The sequence below is a fragment of the Protobothrops mucrosquamatus genome, unplaced genomic scaffold (genome assembly GCF_001527695.2).
Source record: "Protobothrops mucrosquamatus isolate PMUCROS unplaced genomic scaffold, P.Mucros_1.0 scaffold2057, whole genome shotgun sequence".
NCBI lineage: Eukaryota > Metazoa > Chordata > Lepidosauria > Squamata > Viperidae > Protobothrops > Protobothrops mucrosquamatus.
Genome location: NW_015388162.1, coordinates 112832 through 125433, shown reverse-complemented (window position 1 = coordinate 125433; position 12602 = coordinate 112832). Strand labels below are relative to the sequence as shown.

Here is a 12602-nt window from a genome sequence, read left to right as displayed (position 1 = left end):
CCCCCCCCACACACCCCTTTATTCTGCACCCCATTTGAAGGCAGGGAATTGTGGGAAATTGCTCCTCCCCCCCATTGCTTGGGCACCAGTGGCTCTAGTGGGGGGGGCGGGCTTTCCAAATGTTTGCAACCTGCAAAACGGCACCTGCCCACTCCACAAAACAGACACACAAAGAGACACACCCGCAGAGGCAGGAATCCGAGTCAGTGCAAAAGGAGAGCAGGGCAGAAGGGGAGGGGGGGACCTGCTGCTCAGGTGCATGGACGGATAAAGGAACGCCCCCCCCCTCAGCGCAGAGAGAGGTGCTGGGGGCCAGGGACAACGCCAGCCTCCATCAGTCTCTGGGGAGGGGGAGGGGAAGTGCTGGGGAGGGGCCCAGGCGCAAGCAGACCCTTGGCAGGAATACAAAAATAAAATCTCTAGGAGCCCTTGGGGGAAGCCAGGGAGCGGGGGGGGGGGGGCAAATGCAGGAGCTCCCTCCTGCCAGTCCGGCTACTTGATGCCAAAAGTCTTGGGGGGGGGGTTTAAAAAAGGGGGAGGAGAGAGCCTCTCCATCCTGTTCCCAGGTTAATTCGGCTTCTGCTTCTTTACTCCATCCGGGGGGGGCAGGGCTGAAAGGAGCCCCCGCAGCAACAGCAGCCAGCCTGCCCCTCACAACCAGGGCAGCTGTCCCTGCGAAAAGTTGTGTCCCCCGGGCACGGTGGGAAAGACACAGAGTCACAAGGCCGCTGCCGGGCAAGAATCGGATCCCTGAAGGCCGAGCGGGTGGACGGACGGACAGAGGACTTGCTGGCACCCTCCGGGGCATCTGGAGACGCCACAATGGCTCACACAGCATCCACAGGGCAGGCAGAGCAACGCAACAACACCGAGTTGTTTGGGGAAAGAGCTGGCAGCGCCGTCCTTCGTGGGAGAAGCCCCCGGCCCAGGAATCACATGCAGACCACCTGCCTCCTGTGGGCAGAAGAGGGGCGGCCATCACCTCTGCAGCTGCGGCAGAAGGCAGCCGGGCCTGGCCCAAGAATGATCCCCCCCCATGGCAGCAGGCAGGGCAAGGAGGCCAAGACCGGGGGGGGGGGGACGACTCACTTCTCCGCCTCAATGCTGCCCCCATCCCTGTCGTAGCTGCCGGCTGTCTCCTCGGCATCGTCCTCACTGAGGTCCATGTTCAACTCGTTCCCAGCCTCGGAGTGAGGGTAGGTGGAGCCGCTGGGGGGACAAAGGAGGCTCAGAACCCACCCCAGAGGCCGGGAGAGCCGGGGACCCCTGGGGCCTCCCCCGCCCCTTCCTCACCTGATGGAGCGACAGGTGAAGAAGACGATCCGCTTCAAGCGCTTGTTGTAGAAGAAGTAGTTGAAGGACCACAGGCTGCCCTCCTCCCCAAAGGGGTCCGAGTCCAGGTCCGGGTTGTAGCTGCGGCACAGAGGGTGAGCTGCTGTTGCTGGGGGGGCCTCGGGGATCCCCCCTCCCCTGCCCACCCCCCAGGGCCTCCCGCTGGGTCCCACCTGTAGATGTCGCACTCGGAGAGGCAGATCTCCTGGTCCACCGCGTCCCACAGGTGAGGCTTCAGGGCGGTGAAATCTTCCCGGACGGCGGAAAAGAGGCTGCAGTTCACGGCATTCGCCACCTGAAAAAGACCCCTAAATGGACACTTCCCGGAGTGCAAGCGGGACCTGGGGCCCCTGGAAAGGAGACGGTGGCTCGGGAGGAGGAGACCCCAAGCCTCTCCAAGGGAGGCAGAAGCTGATGGAGGAGCTCATGCAGCATTCCAGGAGTGGCCTGGCCTGGCCTGGCACGTTCGCCCTAGGCTGCCTGGTCAGAAACCATCTCCGGATGAAGTGCGGAGGACGGTGGGAAAGAGGGAGAAGGGGCCTCCTCCGAGATCCGGCCAGGCCGGATGACAGCGGGAGGAACACGGGCAGGAAGCGGGACAAAGCAGCCTAGGGCTGGCCTCTACTCCCCCAAACAAGAGCGGTGGCCCTGCTGGGGAGACGCCCAGTGTGTACGGGGGGGGGGCTCCGCTGTGGAGCTAGGCCAGAACTGGCGATGTCCTGCGTGCTGAGTAGCCTCAGGGCCGTTCCAGCCCCCTAACCCCTGGAGGTCTCTCCCGGACACCCACTCAACTCCTCGGGCAAGCAGACCCGGGACAGAGCCTTCCGGTTGGTCGCAGGGTCGGCTGCCCTGCCGGCGCAGAGGGCGAGGGACCCGCTTACCCAGTTGAGGCTGGGCTCCCGGCTGAACTCGTGGCTCTTGGCCGCGCTGAAGTCGTAGTCCGGGCGGAAAGATTCGTTCAGGGTGGCAATCAGGTAGAAGAGGGTCTTTCGGCTGCACTTGTCACTGAGGGGACCCTCTTCGTCTCCACTCTGGCTCTTGCTGAGCCTGGCATGAGAGACACACCGCTTGGGCCCCTGCCAGCTTTGGAGGGCGCAGCTGGGGTCTCGCCGCAATCTGGGCCCTGCTAAGCTCAGCTGGAGGGAGTGGGGGGGGGTTGAAGAGACGCTGCCCCAATCTCCCAACAGGGACTGGGCAAAGCAGCCTTTGGACAGAGGCTTCTTCTAAGGAGGCTGGCCGTCCAGCCGCTGGCCTGGCCTAGACGGGGAGGCTGGGAAGAGGCCCCTTTCTTATAACCCCTCCCCCCTCACTCTTCCTCCTCCCGACTCCAGGGGGAGCCCTGTTCCGACAGCTCACCGGTGGTGCAAACCAAGCAGACGGCCTCTGCACGGGAGCCTCGCCCCGGGCAGGGAGCACCTACCGGTTAGGGCTGATGCCGGTGGTCTGGGGCGGTGAGAGAGCCTCCAGGACGTGTGGCTGACCCTCCTGGCAAAACTGCTTGAAGAGGTGCTTGTCGTCCCCAGCCATCTTGCACGAATAGCTCTCTATTCTGCGGGGAGATAAACGGGTCCCTGTGAGCCCAGAGGCCAGCCCTGCCTCCACCCCCAGCCGGGGTCGCTGGGGGGCCATCACTTCCTCCTGAGCTGGAGGAGCCAGGCGCCTGTTTTTCAGGGAAGGCAAGGTTGTCTAGCCACCCAGCTTCTCTGTTCAGATTATAACGGCTGACTGCACAGGGCAGAGGCCAGAGGGTGACCCTTCTCGGCTGCTGTATAGCCCAGAACCTTAACCAAAGGGGCCTCCAGCCTCTTCCAGCCTCAGAGCTCCTCCTATACCTTTAAACACATCAGCAAGATAAGTCAGCAATAAGTCAGAATAATACTTCATTCATTCGTTTGTTCGTTCGTTCAGAGTTGCCCGATGGCGAGACGGGCAGCATATAAATTTAATAAATAATAACGTCATTGACTGCTCTGCATCAGGATGGTTTTTCAGCCGCAAGGGATCTGCCAATTCTTTCTGACGGCCCAGTTTTAAGGCAGACCCAGTTGGGGGCAGAGCCACGATTCCTAAGGAGTCCTAATTAAAAAGTTGCAACTGCAAAAGGAGAAGCACAGAGCAAAGGAGGGGAGCGGTCTGGGTGGTCCCTGACAGCAGAGAAAACGACCAAATTGCCAACGCTTCCAGTGAGGAGAAGAAAGTGTGAAGTCGCCAGTGTGATCACACAAAGGGTTTAATAAAGATGCCGTATGAAAACAAAAGGTGACGGGAATTAAACAGAGAGCTGGGAAAATTAAGGAAAAGAACAGAAAGGGGACCCCAACTGTAGGCCGGTCTCAGGAAAGAGAAGCTGTCGAAGCAGCTGAAGTCAGCAAAAGTTGCTGGAAGAATAAACGTTCACAACCAGACAGGTTCACAATCACCCCAAAAGGAGAATCTCGCGGATGGTCAGCAGAGGAGGCCAAAAGGCAGAGCAGCTGCTTTGGTTCAAGGGGCTGTTCACAGGAATCGCCTAACGCAGTGGTGGCGAACCTATGCCACGGGTGCCAGAGGCGGCACTCAGAACCCTCTCTGTGGGCACACACGGCGTGGCCCCAGCCCCGCAGCCCCGTGTCAACGCTGCAAATACTGTATATTCTTGCTTTGACAATGTGCAGAACTGTCTGGTATTTATATAGTTAAACCAGCAACTGGGAAAGACGGAGGAGCATAAGGATAGCCGGGAAGTAAATCACATCTTCCAAGTTGATTGGAAGATGTGAACCATGACCCCAGAATAAGGGAGTGGGAAAGGCTTGGAATGTATATGCATAATGGAAGAGAAGCAGACCTAAGCATTTCCACCATGCTGTACTGACGTCTCTGTAACCTTAATAAATGCTTTTAGGAGAAAATATGCCTGAAAGTCCTTTTAAGTGTTTCGTTAATCAGACACATGACACCCTGGAGGAGAGTTGTTCCCGGGTGCGGCCCACGTGGAGCAGCGCAGCCAAGCACATGGCAGCTAGGTAGCAGGGACAAGACTCCACCCTCGCACCCCATTGTGTGCAGATGCTGCAGGGCACGGGTGGAGGGCATGGCCACCATGGCGCTGCAGGGCCGCCTGGGTGATCTGCGGCAGGCCGTGGAGGCGGTGGGGGGGCGGAGCAGAGTGGGGACGGGTCAGAGGTGGGGCAGTTTTTGAGCACTCGGTCTCTAAAACGGGTAGTCAACCTTGGCTCTTTTATGACTGGTGGACTTCAACTCCCAGAATTCCTGAGCCAGCCATGCTGAGGGGAAAGGGAGAGGTTTCCAAGCTGAGCCACGCTGGCTCAGGAATTCTGGGAGTTGAAGTCCACGAGTCAAAAAAGAGCCAAGGTTGACTACCCCTGCTCTAAAAGGTTCGCCATCACTGGCCTAATGGGTGGGTGGTGGTGGAGGGGGGGGGCTCTTTGACAGGATGGGTTCTAGCACAGAATTGACACCAATTTACCAGGAATGCCTCAATATGAAGTCATATTAATTATGAAAAGCATAATTGAAGACTCATATTACAAAGCGCGTGGGTCTCCCCCCCCCCCGGTCTTTTCCTGCAAAGGAGCCGCCATCACCTGCCAATAATGTGCGCGTCTCCCGTTTCCACTGTCAACTGGGAGTTGATGGCTTCAAAACTGGAGTTTTCCAACAACTTCATTATTGCACTTCCTGGTGCCAAAGCAGTCTTCGGTACTTTGCTGTGCAGTTGAATTGCCTGGCAGAGATAAAGGAGAGACCCCCCCCTGGTTAGAGACCCCTCAGGAAAAGGAAGAGAGCGCTGTGTGGGTCAGGGGCGGGGGGGAGGGAGGGGGGAATCCCAGGCAGGGCACTCTCCTTGCAGTTTGGGATGGCGCATCAAAGCAGCTTTGGGCCTGAAAACCTGCCCTCAAAAGGGGAGCAGATTTGGGATGGGAGGGTGGAAACGGACGGGCCGAGCAATGCCCTGAAGAGAACCGCAGAGATCATCAAACGCCTTAAGAAGAACCCCTGCCAGCTGTGCCCCCAGAGACCCCCTCGGCTGCCCCAGAAAAAAAAGCTACAAGGCAAGACGACATGCAACTTTGCTTCTGACATTCTTCTCCGCAGTTGGGAAAGTCCACATTTGTGGTCAAGCTCTTGTTGTGGTCGGAAGGAGGCTGCTGGGGCCCCAGCCACGTCTCTTCAAGAACAGCCTCCTTCCTCTGCTGCCTTGCTTAAAACATTTGGGCCCTGCCTCCCCATTAGTCTCAGCTCAGAAGCTTAGCACAACAGCAAAACCCAGAGCCCCAGGGGCTGCGAGTCTTTCTAGAGGTGGTGCTTTTGGCAGCTGGAAGGGAGCAAAGGCCCAGCTCAGCCACAGCAGCCATGCCTGCTTGAGAGCTCAGCCCCCTCTGCAAGAGGGCAGGGCAGGCCACCCAAGGGTCCTCCTGGGAACTGATGGACGCTCTCAAAAGTTTCCAGGCTGCCTTGGGGAAGCACCTCCCCCACGCCCTGCTGGGTCAGGCCCCGGGCTCAGCAGGCAGGCAGGCAGGGCTGCTTGGGGCTCAGCAGCCACAGCTGGGTTTAGGGGTGTCCCCCTTGCCTTGCAGAGCCAGGCTGTGCTGGCCCTGCTGGAGTCAGGTCTCCGAGGGACAAGCCTGGGTAGGGCACCTCCATTTGGGGGGCATTCAGCGTGCAGCTCCAAAGCGGTTCAGTGGGTTCCGTGGAGCCCAGGATAGGATGACGTGCGCTTGGTGGAGTCAGGATAACAACATTTGAACGGACCTTGGAGGTCCTCTAGTCCAGCCCCCTGCTCAAGCAGGAGACCCTACACCATTTGAGACAAGTGACCGTCCAGTCTATTTCGAAAAGGCTCCACACAACTTCTGGTGGCAAGCTGTTCCATGGGTCAATTGTTCTCACTGTCATGAAATTCCTCCTTAGTTCCAGGTTGCTTCTCTCTTTGGTCGGTTTCCTTCCGTCGCTTCTTGCCCGGCCTTCGGGGGCTTTGGAGAAGAGCCTGACGCCCTCCCCCTTCTCAGGGGCAGCCCCCCAGAGACTGCAATTTCGGGGTCGCGCAAACGCCCCGCGGGCCGAGCCAGGCCAGCCTCCCGCGGAGGGCAGCGCTGCCCAGCGGGCCCATCCAGGGCAGCCCGAAAAGCCCGGCGCTGCCGCAGCCACCGGCCCTCCTTCGCCCGGCCGGGGCAGAGCGGCTGCGGGAGGCTCCGCCGGCGAAAACTACCCTTCCCGAGATGCCTCGCGCCGAGCACCCCTCCCGCCCCACCTCCCGGGCCCCCATAATGCCGCGCGCGCGCTGCCTGGTTCCGCCTGGGCGCGGGGCATGCCGGGCGATGTAGTCCCGCAGCTGAGGGGCTTCCCGGAGCGCCGTTACTCGCCTCCCGCGGGCCGCGTCCGCCTGCGCTCCCGGGGCTCAGGGGCTGGATGCCGTCGAGGGGCGCAGTCTCCCGGAGGAACTCGAGTCGGGCGCCGCCGTCGCCTCGGCGGCCACTCTTCGCCTCCAAGCGGCTTGCCGGAGCCCCACCCGCCTCGACATCTCCCCGGCTGGAAGAGCCACCGCGCCGTAACCGCCCGGCTCCCGCTCCGGCTCCCGCTCCCGCCAGCAAAGCCCCCGACTGGATGTCTCTCGTTCGGACGGGCGGCGGACGATAACAGCAGCGGGAAGCCGCGCCCTTCTCGTCGAAGATTGGACGCCCGCCAGACTCGCCGCTCTGATTGGAGGAAAGCGGCGCCAATCGCCGGGAAGGGAGGGCTCAGTGGCTGCCCTCTGCGTCAATCCGCCTCAGCGTCCCGCCTCTGAGGCAGAGCCCGCCTCCCATTGGCCGGGACTTCAAGGGCGCGGTGTCGTCGATCAGGGAACAAAGGCGAGGGGGCGGCTGCCACTCAAGGCCGGAGGCCCCGCCCTTCGCCCCGCCCAGCGCGCGCCCTCCCTCCGCCTGGGGTTCCTGAGCGAGGGCGGGGGGGGGCGTCCCGTCAAAGAGGGGGATTCGAGGGCATCGGGGGCGCCGGGCTGAAAGTCCTTGCTTGTTAGGTGTGTGTTTGTGTGACACAGACACCGCCGAAGGGGAGTACATACACAAAGAAAGGCACACCTGTACACATCAGTTTATGCTTCCTGGGGGCATCTAAAAATTCCAGAATTCTGCAAAGTTCCAGAAGCCACATTCCACGTGTTCTCTCCCCCTTTCTTAATCAGAAATAGGAGAGTTGTCTGAATACAGATAGTCCTCAACTTACAACCACAAGTTGAGTCCAAAATTTCTGTTGCTAAGTGAGTTTTGCCCCATTTTACAACCTTTCCTGCCTCCATTGCCAAGGGAATCCCTGCAGTTGTTAAGTTAGTGACACGGTTGTTAAGTAAATTTGGCTTCCCTACTGACTTTGCTTGTCGGGAGGCTGCAAAAGGGGAATCACACTGCAACCGTCGTTAAATAGGAGCCGGTCGCCCGGATTTTGATCACGTGACAATGGGCAGCAATGGTGGTCAGTTCTTTCAGTGCCTTTGCAACTTTGAACGATCACTAAATGAAGTACGGCAAGTGGAGAGCTACCTGTAGAACACAAAAGGCTGCCCTCTGGGGACCTGCGGCGGGAGATGGGCACTGCCAGGGCAGCCAGCATGCCATAGAGCCTCTCCCGGTGCTCCTCCTTTGCTGACCTAACCTTTGGGAGCAGCACCTCTCGGAATGCGATGGCAGCTTCCAAAGTGAAACAACTGAGGTGGCAGCTGGGCCAGTTGTGTTCCCCTGGGGACAAAGGAGCACCAGGGGCCAGTACTGGGCCCGCCCCACTGTGTGTGTGTGTGGAGGGGAGGTCACAGTAACAAAGATGACCATTGCAGCCAAAATCAACCTACAGGTAGCCCTCCACTTAGGATCACAATCTTGGTCCTCCAGTGGTGTGGCTGTTATGACGAGTGCCGTAGGACCACTTTTTGCTCAGTGCCCCCAATCCTGGTCTCTCCCAGCAGTGGTTAAGTGTAGGTCATTAAATGGAGTGCCAGGGGGAGGGCCCAGGCCTCCTGGGTGTGGTGGGGCAAGGAATGGGGCTGGGTGTGATGGAATGTAATGGTCTGGATTACAGAAGAGCAAAAGACAGCTGGGTTCAGACACTTTGTGTGAGAGAAAGAGGGTGAAGGTGGCTCCTCCCTAAGGGTTCCCAGAGTAGGCGCTTCACGTAGGGGGAGTCTGCTTCAGTTTGGCAAGATTCTGTCTAGAGGTGTGGTTGAATAAAGGAGTCTGCTTGGAAGCCTCACCCTGGTTGATTCTTGGTTTTTGGAGTCTGACGTTAGGCCTCCCGCCCCACCCGGGAGGGCCGGGCCCTCTCCCAGCCCCACCAGGGAGAAGAGTCACAAGAACGATAGACTTAGCTAGGCTTTTCACCAGATTTGAGGTCTGTTCCTCCAAAGGTGGAAGGATTTCTCCTTCCTGTGTGGAGGGGAGGGGAAATCCCTCAGTGCATTGGGGGAACTGACCTCAAATCCAATGCCCCCCCCTCCACTTGAAACCTTCCTCAGAAGATTGTAAATGGTGATCGCATGATCACAGGGCACAGTGGGTCATAGTCCTAAATGCACGTATGCTCCTAGGCGCTTGAGTTCCTGTCATGGGATTGGGGGAGGAATGTTTTATGACGCCCGGAAGTGGTTTTGCGGGCTGTAAAGCAGCCTTCCTTGACTGCGAACAATGATTGCCAAATCCGAGGTGGTGCAGCTCAACAACAGCAGCAAACCCCTGGCTAAGTGCCAAGTGTGGAACAGAACGTGAACTGCTCATGTAAAAATGTAATTTTATAGTTGTTAATAAATGGAACAACCTGCCTCCCGAAGTTGTGAATGCTCCAACACTGGAAATTTTAAAGAAGAGATTGGACAGCCATTTGTCTGAAATGGTATAAGGTTTCCTGCCTGAGCAGGGGGGTTGGACTCGATGACCTCCAAGGTCCCTTCCAACTCTGTTTTCTATTCTATTCTATTCTATTCTAATCTATTATATTCTATTGTTAAGCAAGGTCAGTCAGTTTCCATGACTAAATTGTATTAATTCATTCAGGTTTTATAAGGCTGCCCAACTCAAACTATGTGACTCTGCTACAGAGTCATATTTTATTAGGTATTTATGTTGTACATAAAGAGCATAGTATAAATACACCATAAACCAAAAAGAAAAAAAAACAGCAAACAAAATTCAAATTCTAAAATCTGCAGTATATTTTATTTATTGATATCCCACTTTTATTATTTTTATAAATAAGGAGATCAACATACCTAATCCTTTCTGCTATTTTCTCCACAACAACAATCCTGTCAGTAGCCAAAGTAACTCAGCCGGCTTTCATGTATAAGGCAGGACTAGAACTCTCCTCCTGTTTCTGGCCTAGTGCTTTCACCACTAGACCAAACTGCCTATTTTTTTTTATTGAAAAGTTTTATAAAAATTACAATATATAACCTCTAAACCCACCCACCCCTGCCTATTTTAATATGTGAAATGGCAACTGAGCACACAACCAGCAACTTTAGGGGAGATTCCCACACACTGACTCCCAAGGCCTGGGCGCTTTCCTAAGCATGAGGAGAGTTGGGGCCTGTCACTTTATAAATCCTTAGTCAGACCACACTTGGAATACTGCAATACTGTTTTGGTTGCCAGGATATAAAAAAAGATGCTGAGACTCTGAAAAGGCTGCAGAGAAGAACAATAAAGATGATTAGGGGAGTGGAGGCTAAAACATACGAAGAACGATTGCAGGAATTGGGTTATGCCTAGTTTAACGAAAAGAAGGACCAGGGGTGACATGATAGCAGCCTTCCAATATCTCAGGGGCTGCCACAAAGAAGAGGGGGTCAACCTATTCTCCAAAGCACCCAAAGGCAGGACAAGAAGCAAGAAGCAATGGATATGTTGATGGGGTGAAGGGGTGGGGAGATTCAAGATATGATCTTGAACAGGTACCCACCATTTTCAAGGAGAACATGAGGAATCCCTGTGAGGTTGAGAATCTCATTGATAGAGAACCAGAGGAACTATAGAATGAACTTAAAGAAACCGTTAAGGGGGAATGTGATGAGAGACTGCCAAAGATGGAGAAGCAGAAGAAAGCAAAGTGGATGTCAAAACAAACCATGGAAATTGCCGAGAAAAGAGCAGAAGCCGAAGCGAGGAAAGACAAAACTCTCAGGAAAGAGCTTCACAGAGTTTCAGAGAACTATTAGAAGAGACAAAGAAACAGCATCACAGCTCCTGTAAAGACACCCAGGACAGCAACAGACGTGGGAAAGCAAGGAGAGTCTTTCAAAAGATCTCTGAACTCAGAAAAGGGGTCCGACTTCAAACTGGCATGTAAGGGACACCCAGGGACAGTCAGGAAGCAGCTGAAAGATCAAAGGACGAGGGAAGCAAGACCCAGAAAGACGGAGCAGCAGAGATGTCAGCACCCAAGATGCCTTAGGAATAGAATAGAACAGAATAGAATAACTGGAAGGGACCTTGGGGGTCTTCTAGTCCAACCCCCTGCTCAAGCAGGAGACCCTATACCAGGGGTAGGCAACCGTGGCTCTTTTATGACTCGTGGACTTCAACTCCCAGAATTCCTGAGCCAGCCATGCTGAGGGGAAAGGGAGAGGTTCCATGCTGAGCATGCTGGTTCAGGAATTCTGAGAGTTGAAGTCCACGAGTCATAAAAGAGCCACGGTTGCCTACCCCTGCCCTATACCGTCTCAGACAGGTGAATGTCTAGTCTCTTCTTAAAAATCCCCAGTGATGGAGCACCCACGATTTCTGGTGGCAAGCTGTTCCACTGGTTGATTGTCCTCACTGTCAGGAAGTTTCTCCTTAATTCCAGGTTGCTTCTCTCCTTGATCAGTTTTCAACCATTATTTCTCGTCCTTCCGTCTGGTGCTTTGGTGAACAACCTGGCCCCTTCTGTCTTATGGCAGCCCCTTAGGTACTGGAATACTGCTATCATGTCTCCCCTATTTCTTCTTTTCTTTAGACTAGCCAAACCCAAGTCCCGCAGTTCTTCGTATGATTTAGCCTCCAGGCCTTGGATCATCTTAGTTGCTCTTCTCTGAATTTTTTCCAAACTCTCAACATCTTTTTTGTGATATGGTGACCAAAATTGGTTGCAGTATTCCAGGTGTGGTTTCACTAGGGTTTTATAAAGTAGTAATAATACTTCCCGTGATCTTGATTCTATGCCTTGTTTATACAGCCCAGAATTGTATTAGCTTTTTTGGTTGCTGCTGCACGCTGCTGGCTCATAATCAAGTGATTGTTCACTAAGACTCCAAGGTCCCTCTCACAGTTGCTGTTTTTAAGCCAGGAGATGCTGTCTGTCCCCAAGAACCTCTAAGAAGAACAAGGGAGATACCCGCCCCCCTCCGGCCATCTCCAAGTCAAAAGGCTGTAAGAATCCAGATGCTGCAAGCAACAAAGGAAGCAGTCAAGGCTGCAACTGAGCTATGCCAGGAGATCTGGAGAATGGACAGTTGGAGGAGTCACACAACAAAGATCCGAAGCAGGAGATAAAGAGTACAGATAGACCTCGACTTATGACCATAATTGAGCCTAAAATTTATGTGGCTAAGTAAGATAATGTTAAGTGGATCGCTGAAACTGTCAAGTTAGTAACCTGGCTATTTAAGTGAATCTGCCTTCCCCACTGACTTTGCTTGGAGAAGGTGGAGAAAGAGGATCCCGTGATCCCAGAATACTGTGACCTTCATAGATACGAGTCAGTTGGCAGGTGTCTGAATTGTGATCATGTGACCGTGGGGAATTCTGCATGGGTCGTAAGTGTGAGAAACGGTCCTAAGTCACTTTTTCAGTGGGTTGTAACTTTGGCAGGTCGCTAAGCGAACTGTTGTAAGTCGAGGACCCCTGTAGTCAGGCGTTTGGGCCGCTCAGCACATCGTTCCCGGCCGAGCCGAGCCATCCGTGCGGGCTCCAGCGGTGCTTCCTCGGGCACCGGGGGCTGCAGAGGGTCGCCTCTGGGCGGGTGGTGGCTGACAGGGCCAGAGCCGGGCGCGGGTCCCGGAGAGGCCGAGCAGCGGCGCCCCCTTCGGCCTCCTCCAGCCTGGCGGGCCGGGCAACCTCGCTTAGCCCCTTTCCGCCCCTCCCCGCCATCGCGGTAGGGCTCGGCCTTGCGTCCGGCGGGGAGGCGGGCGGGGCGCGGGACTACGGCTCCCGTCGTGCCCCGCGGCGGCTTCCGGATGAGGCGCCCGCGCTTCCGGGAAGGCGGCGCGCGGGGCTTCCGCTTCCGGCGGCGGCGGCGGCGCGATG

The 12602-nt window shown here is 55.9% G+C and overlaps 2 protein-coding genes across 2 annotated transcripts in view; one reads left to right on the top strand and one right to left on the bottom strand.

The window, feature by feature from the left end:
- Window positions 1–932: 932 nt before the first annotated feature.
- On the bottom strand, window positions 933–5002 carry MAF1 (MAF1 homolog, negative regulator of RNA polymerase III). The gene is made up of 7 exons (XM_015823951.1): window positions 4920–5002; window positions 2753–2881; window positions 2214–2379; window positions 1506–1627; window positions 1294–1413; window positions 1090–1209; window positions 933–954 (listed from the first exon to the last, which is right to left on the bottom strand). The coding sequence occupies exons 1-7, from the start codon at window positions 5000–5002 to the stop codon at window positions 933–935; spliced, it is 762 nt and encodes a 253-aa protein (XP_015679437.1).
- A 1641-nt stretch (window positions 5003–6643) lies between these two features.
- The window catches only part of SHARPIN (SHANK associated RH domain interactor), a 19556-nt gene continuing 13597 nt past the window's right edge, over window positions 6644–12602 (top strand). Inside the window, exon 1 of the mRNA XM_029285672.1 lies at window positions 6644–7016. Within this exon, the coding sequence (XP_029141505.1) occupies window positions 6644–7016 (373 nt within the window). The remainder of the gene's footprint in view (window positions 7017–12602) is intronic.

Bases quoted from the DNA above. Each gene is read 5' to 3' on its own strand.
- MAF1 (XM_015823951.1), bottom strand. From the start codon at position 5,002: ATGAAGTTGTTGGAAAACTCCAGTTTTGAAGCCATCAACTCCCAGTTG. The intron at 2,882-4,919 runs GTGATGGCGGCT...ATCTCCCCGCAG, and splicing joins GACGCGCACATTATTGGCAG to AATAGAGAGCTATTCGTGCA. The intron at 955-1,089 runs GTGAGTCGTCCC...TTCTGCCCACAG, and splicing joins GGCAGCATTGAGGCGGAGAA to GAGGCAGGTGGTCTGCATGT.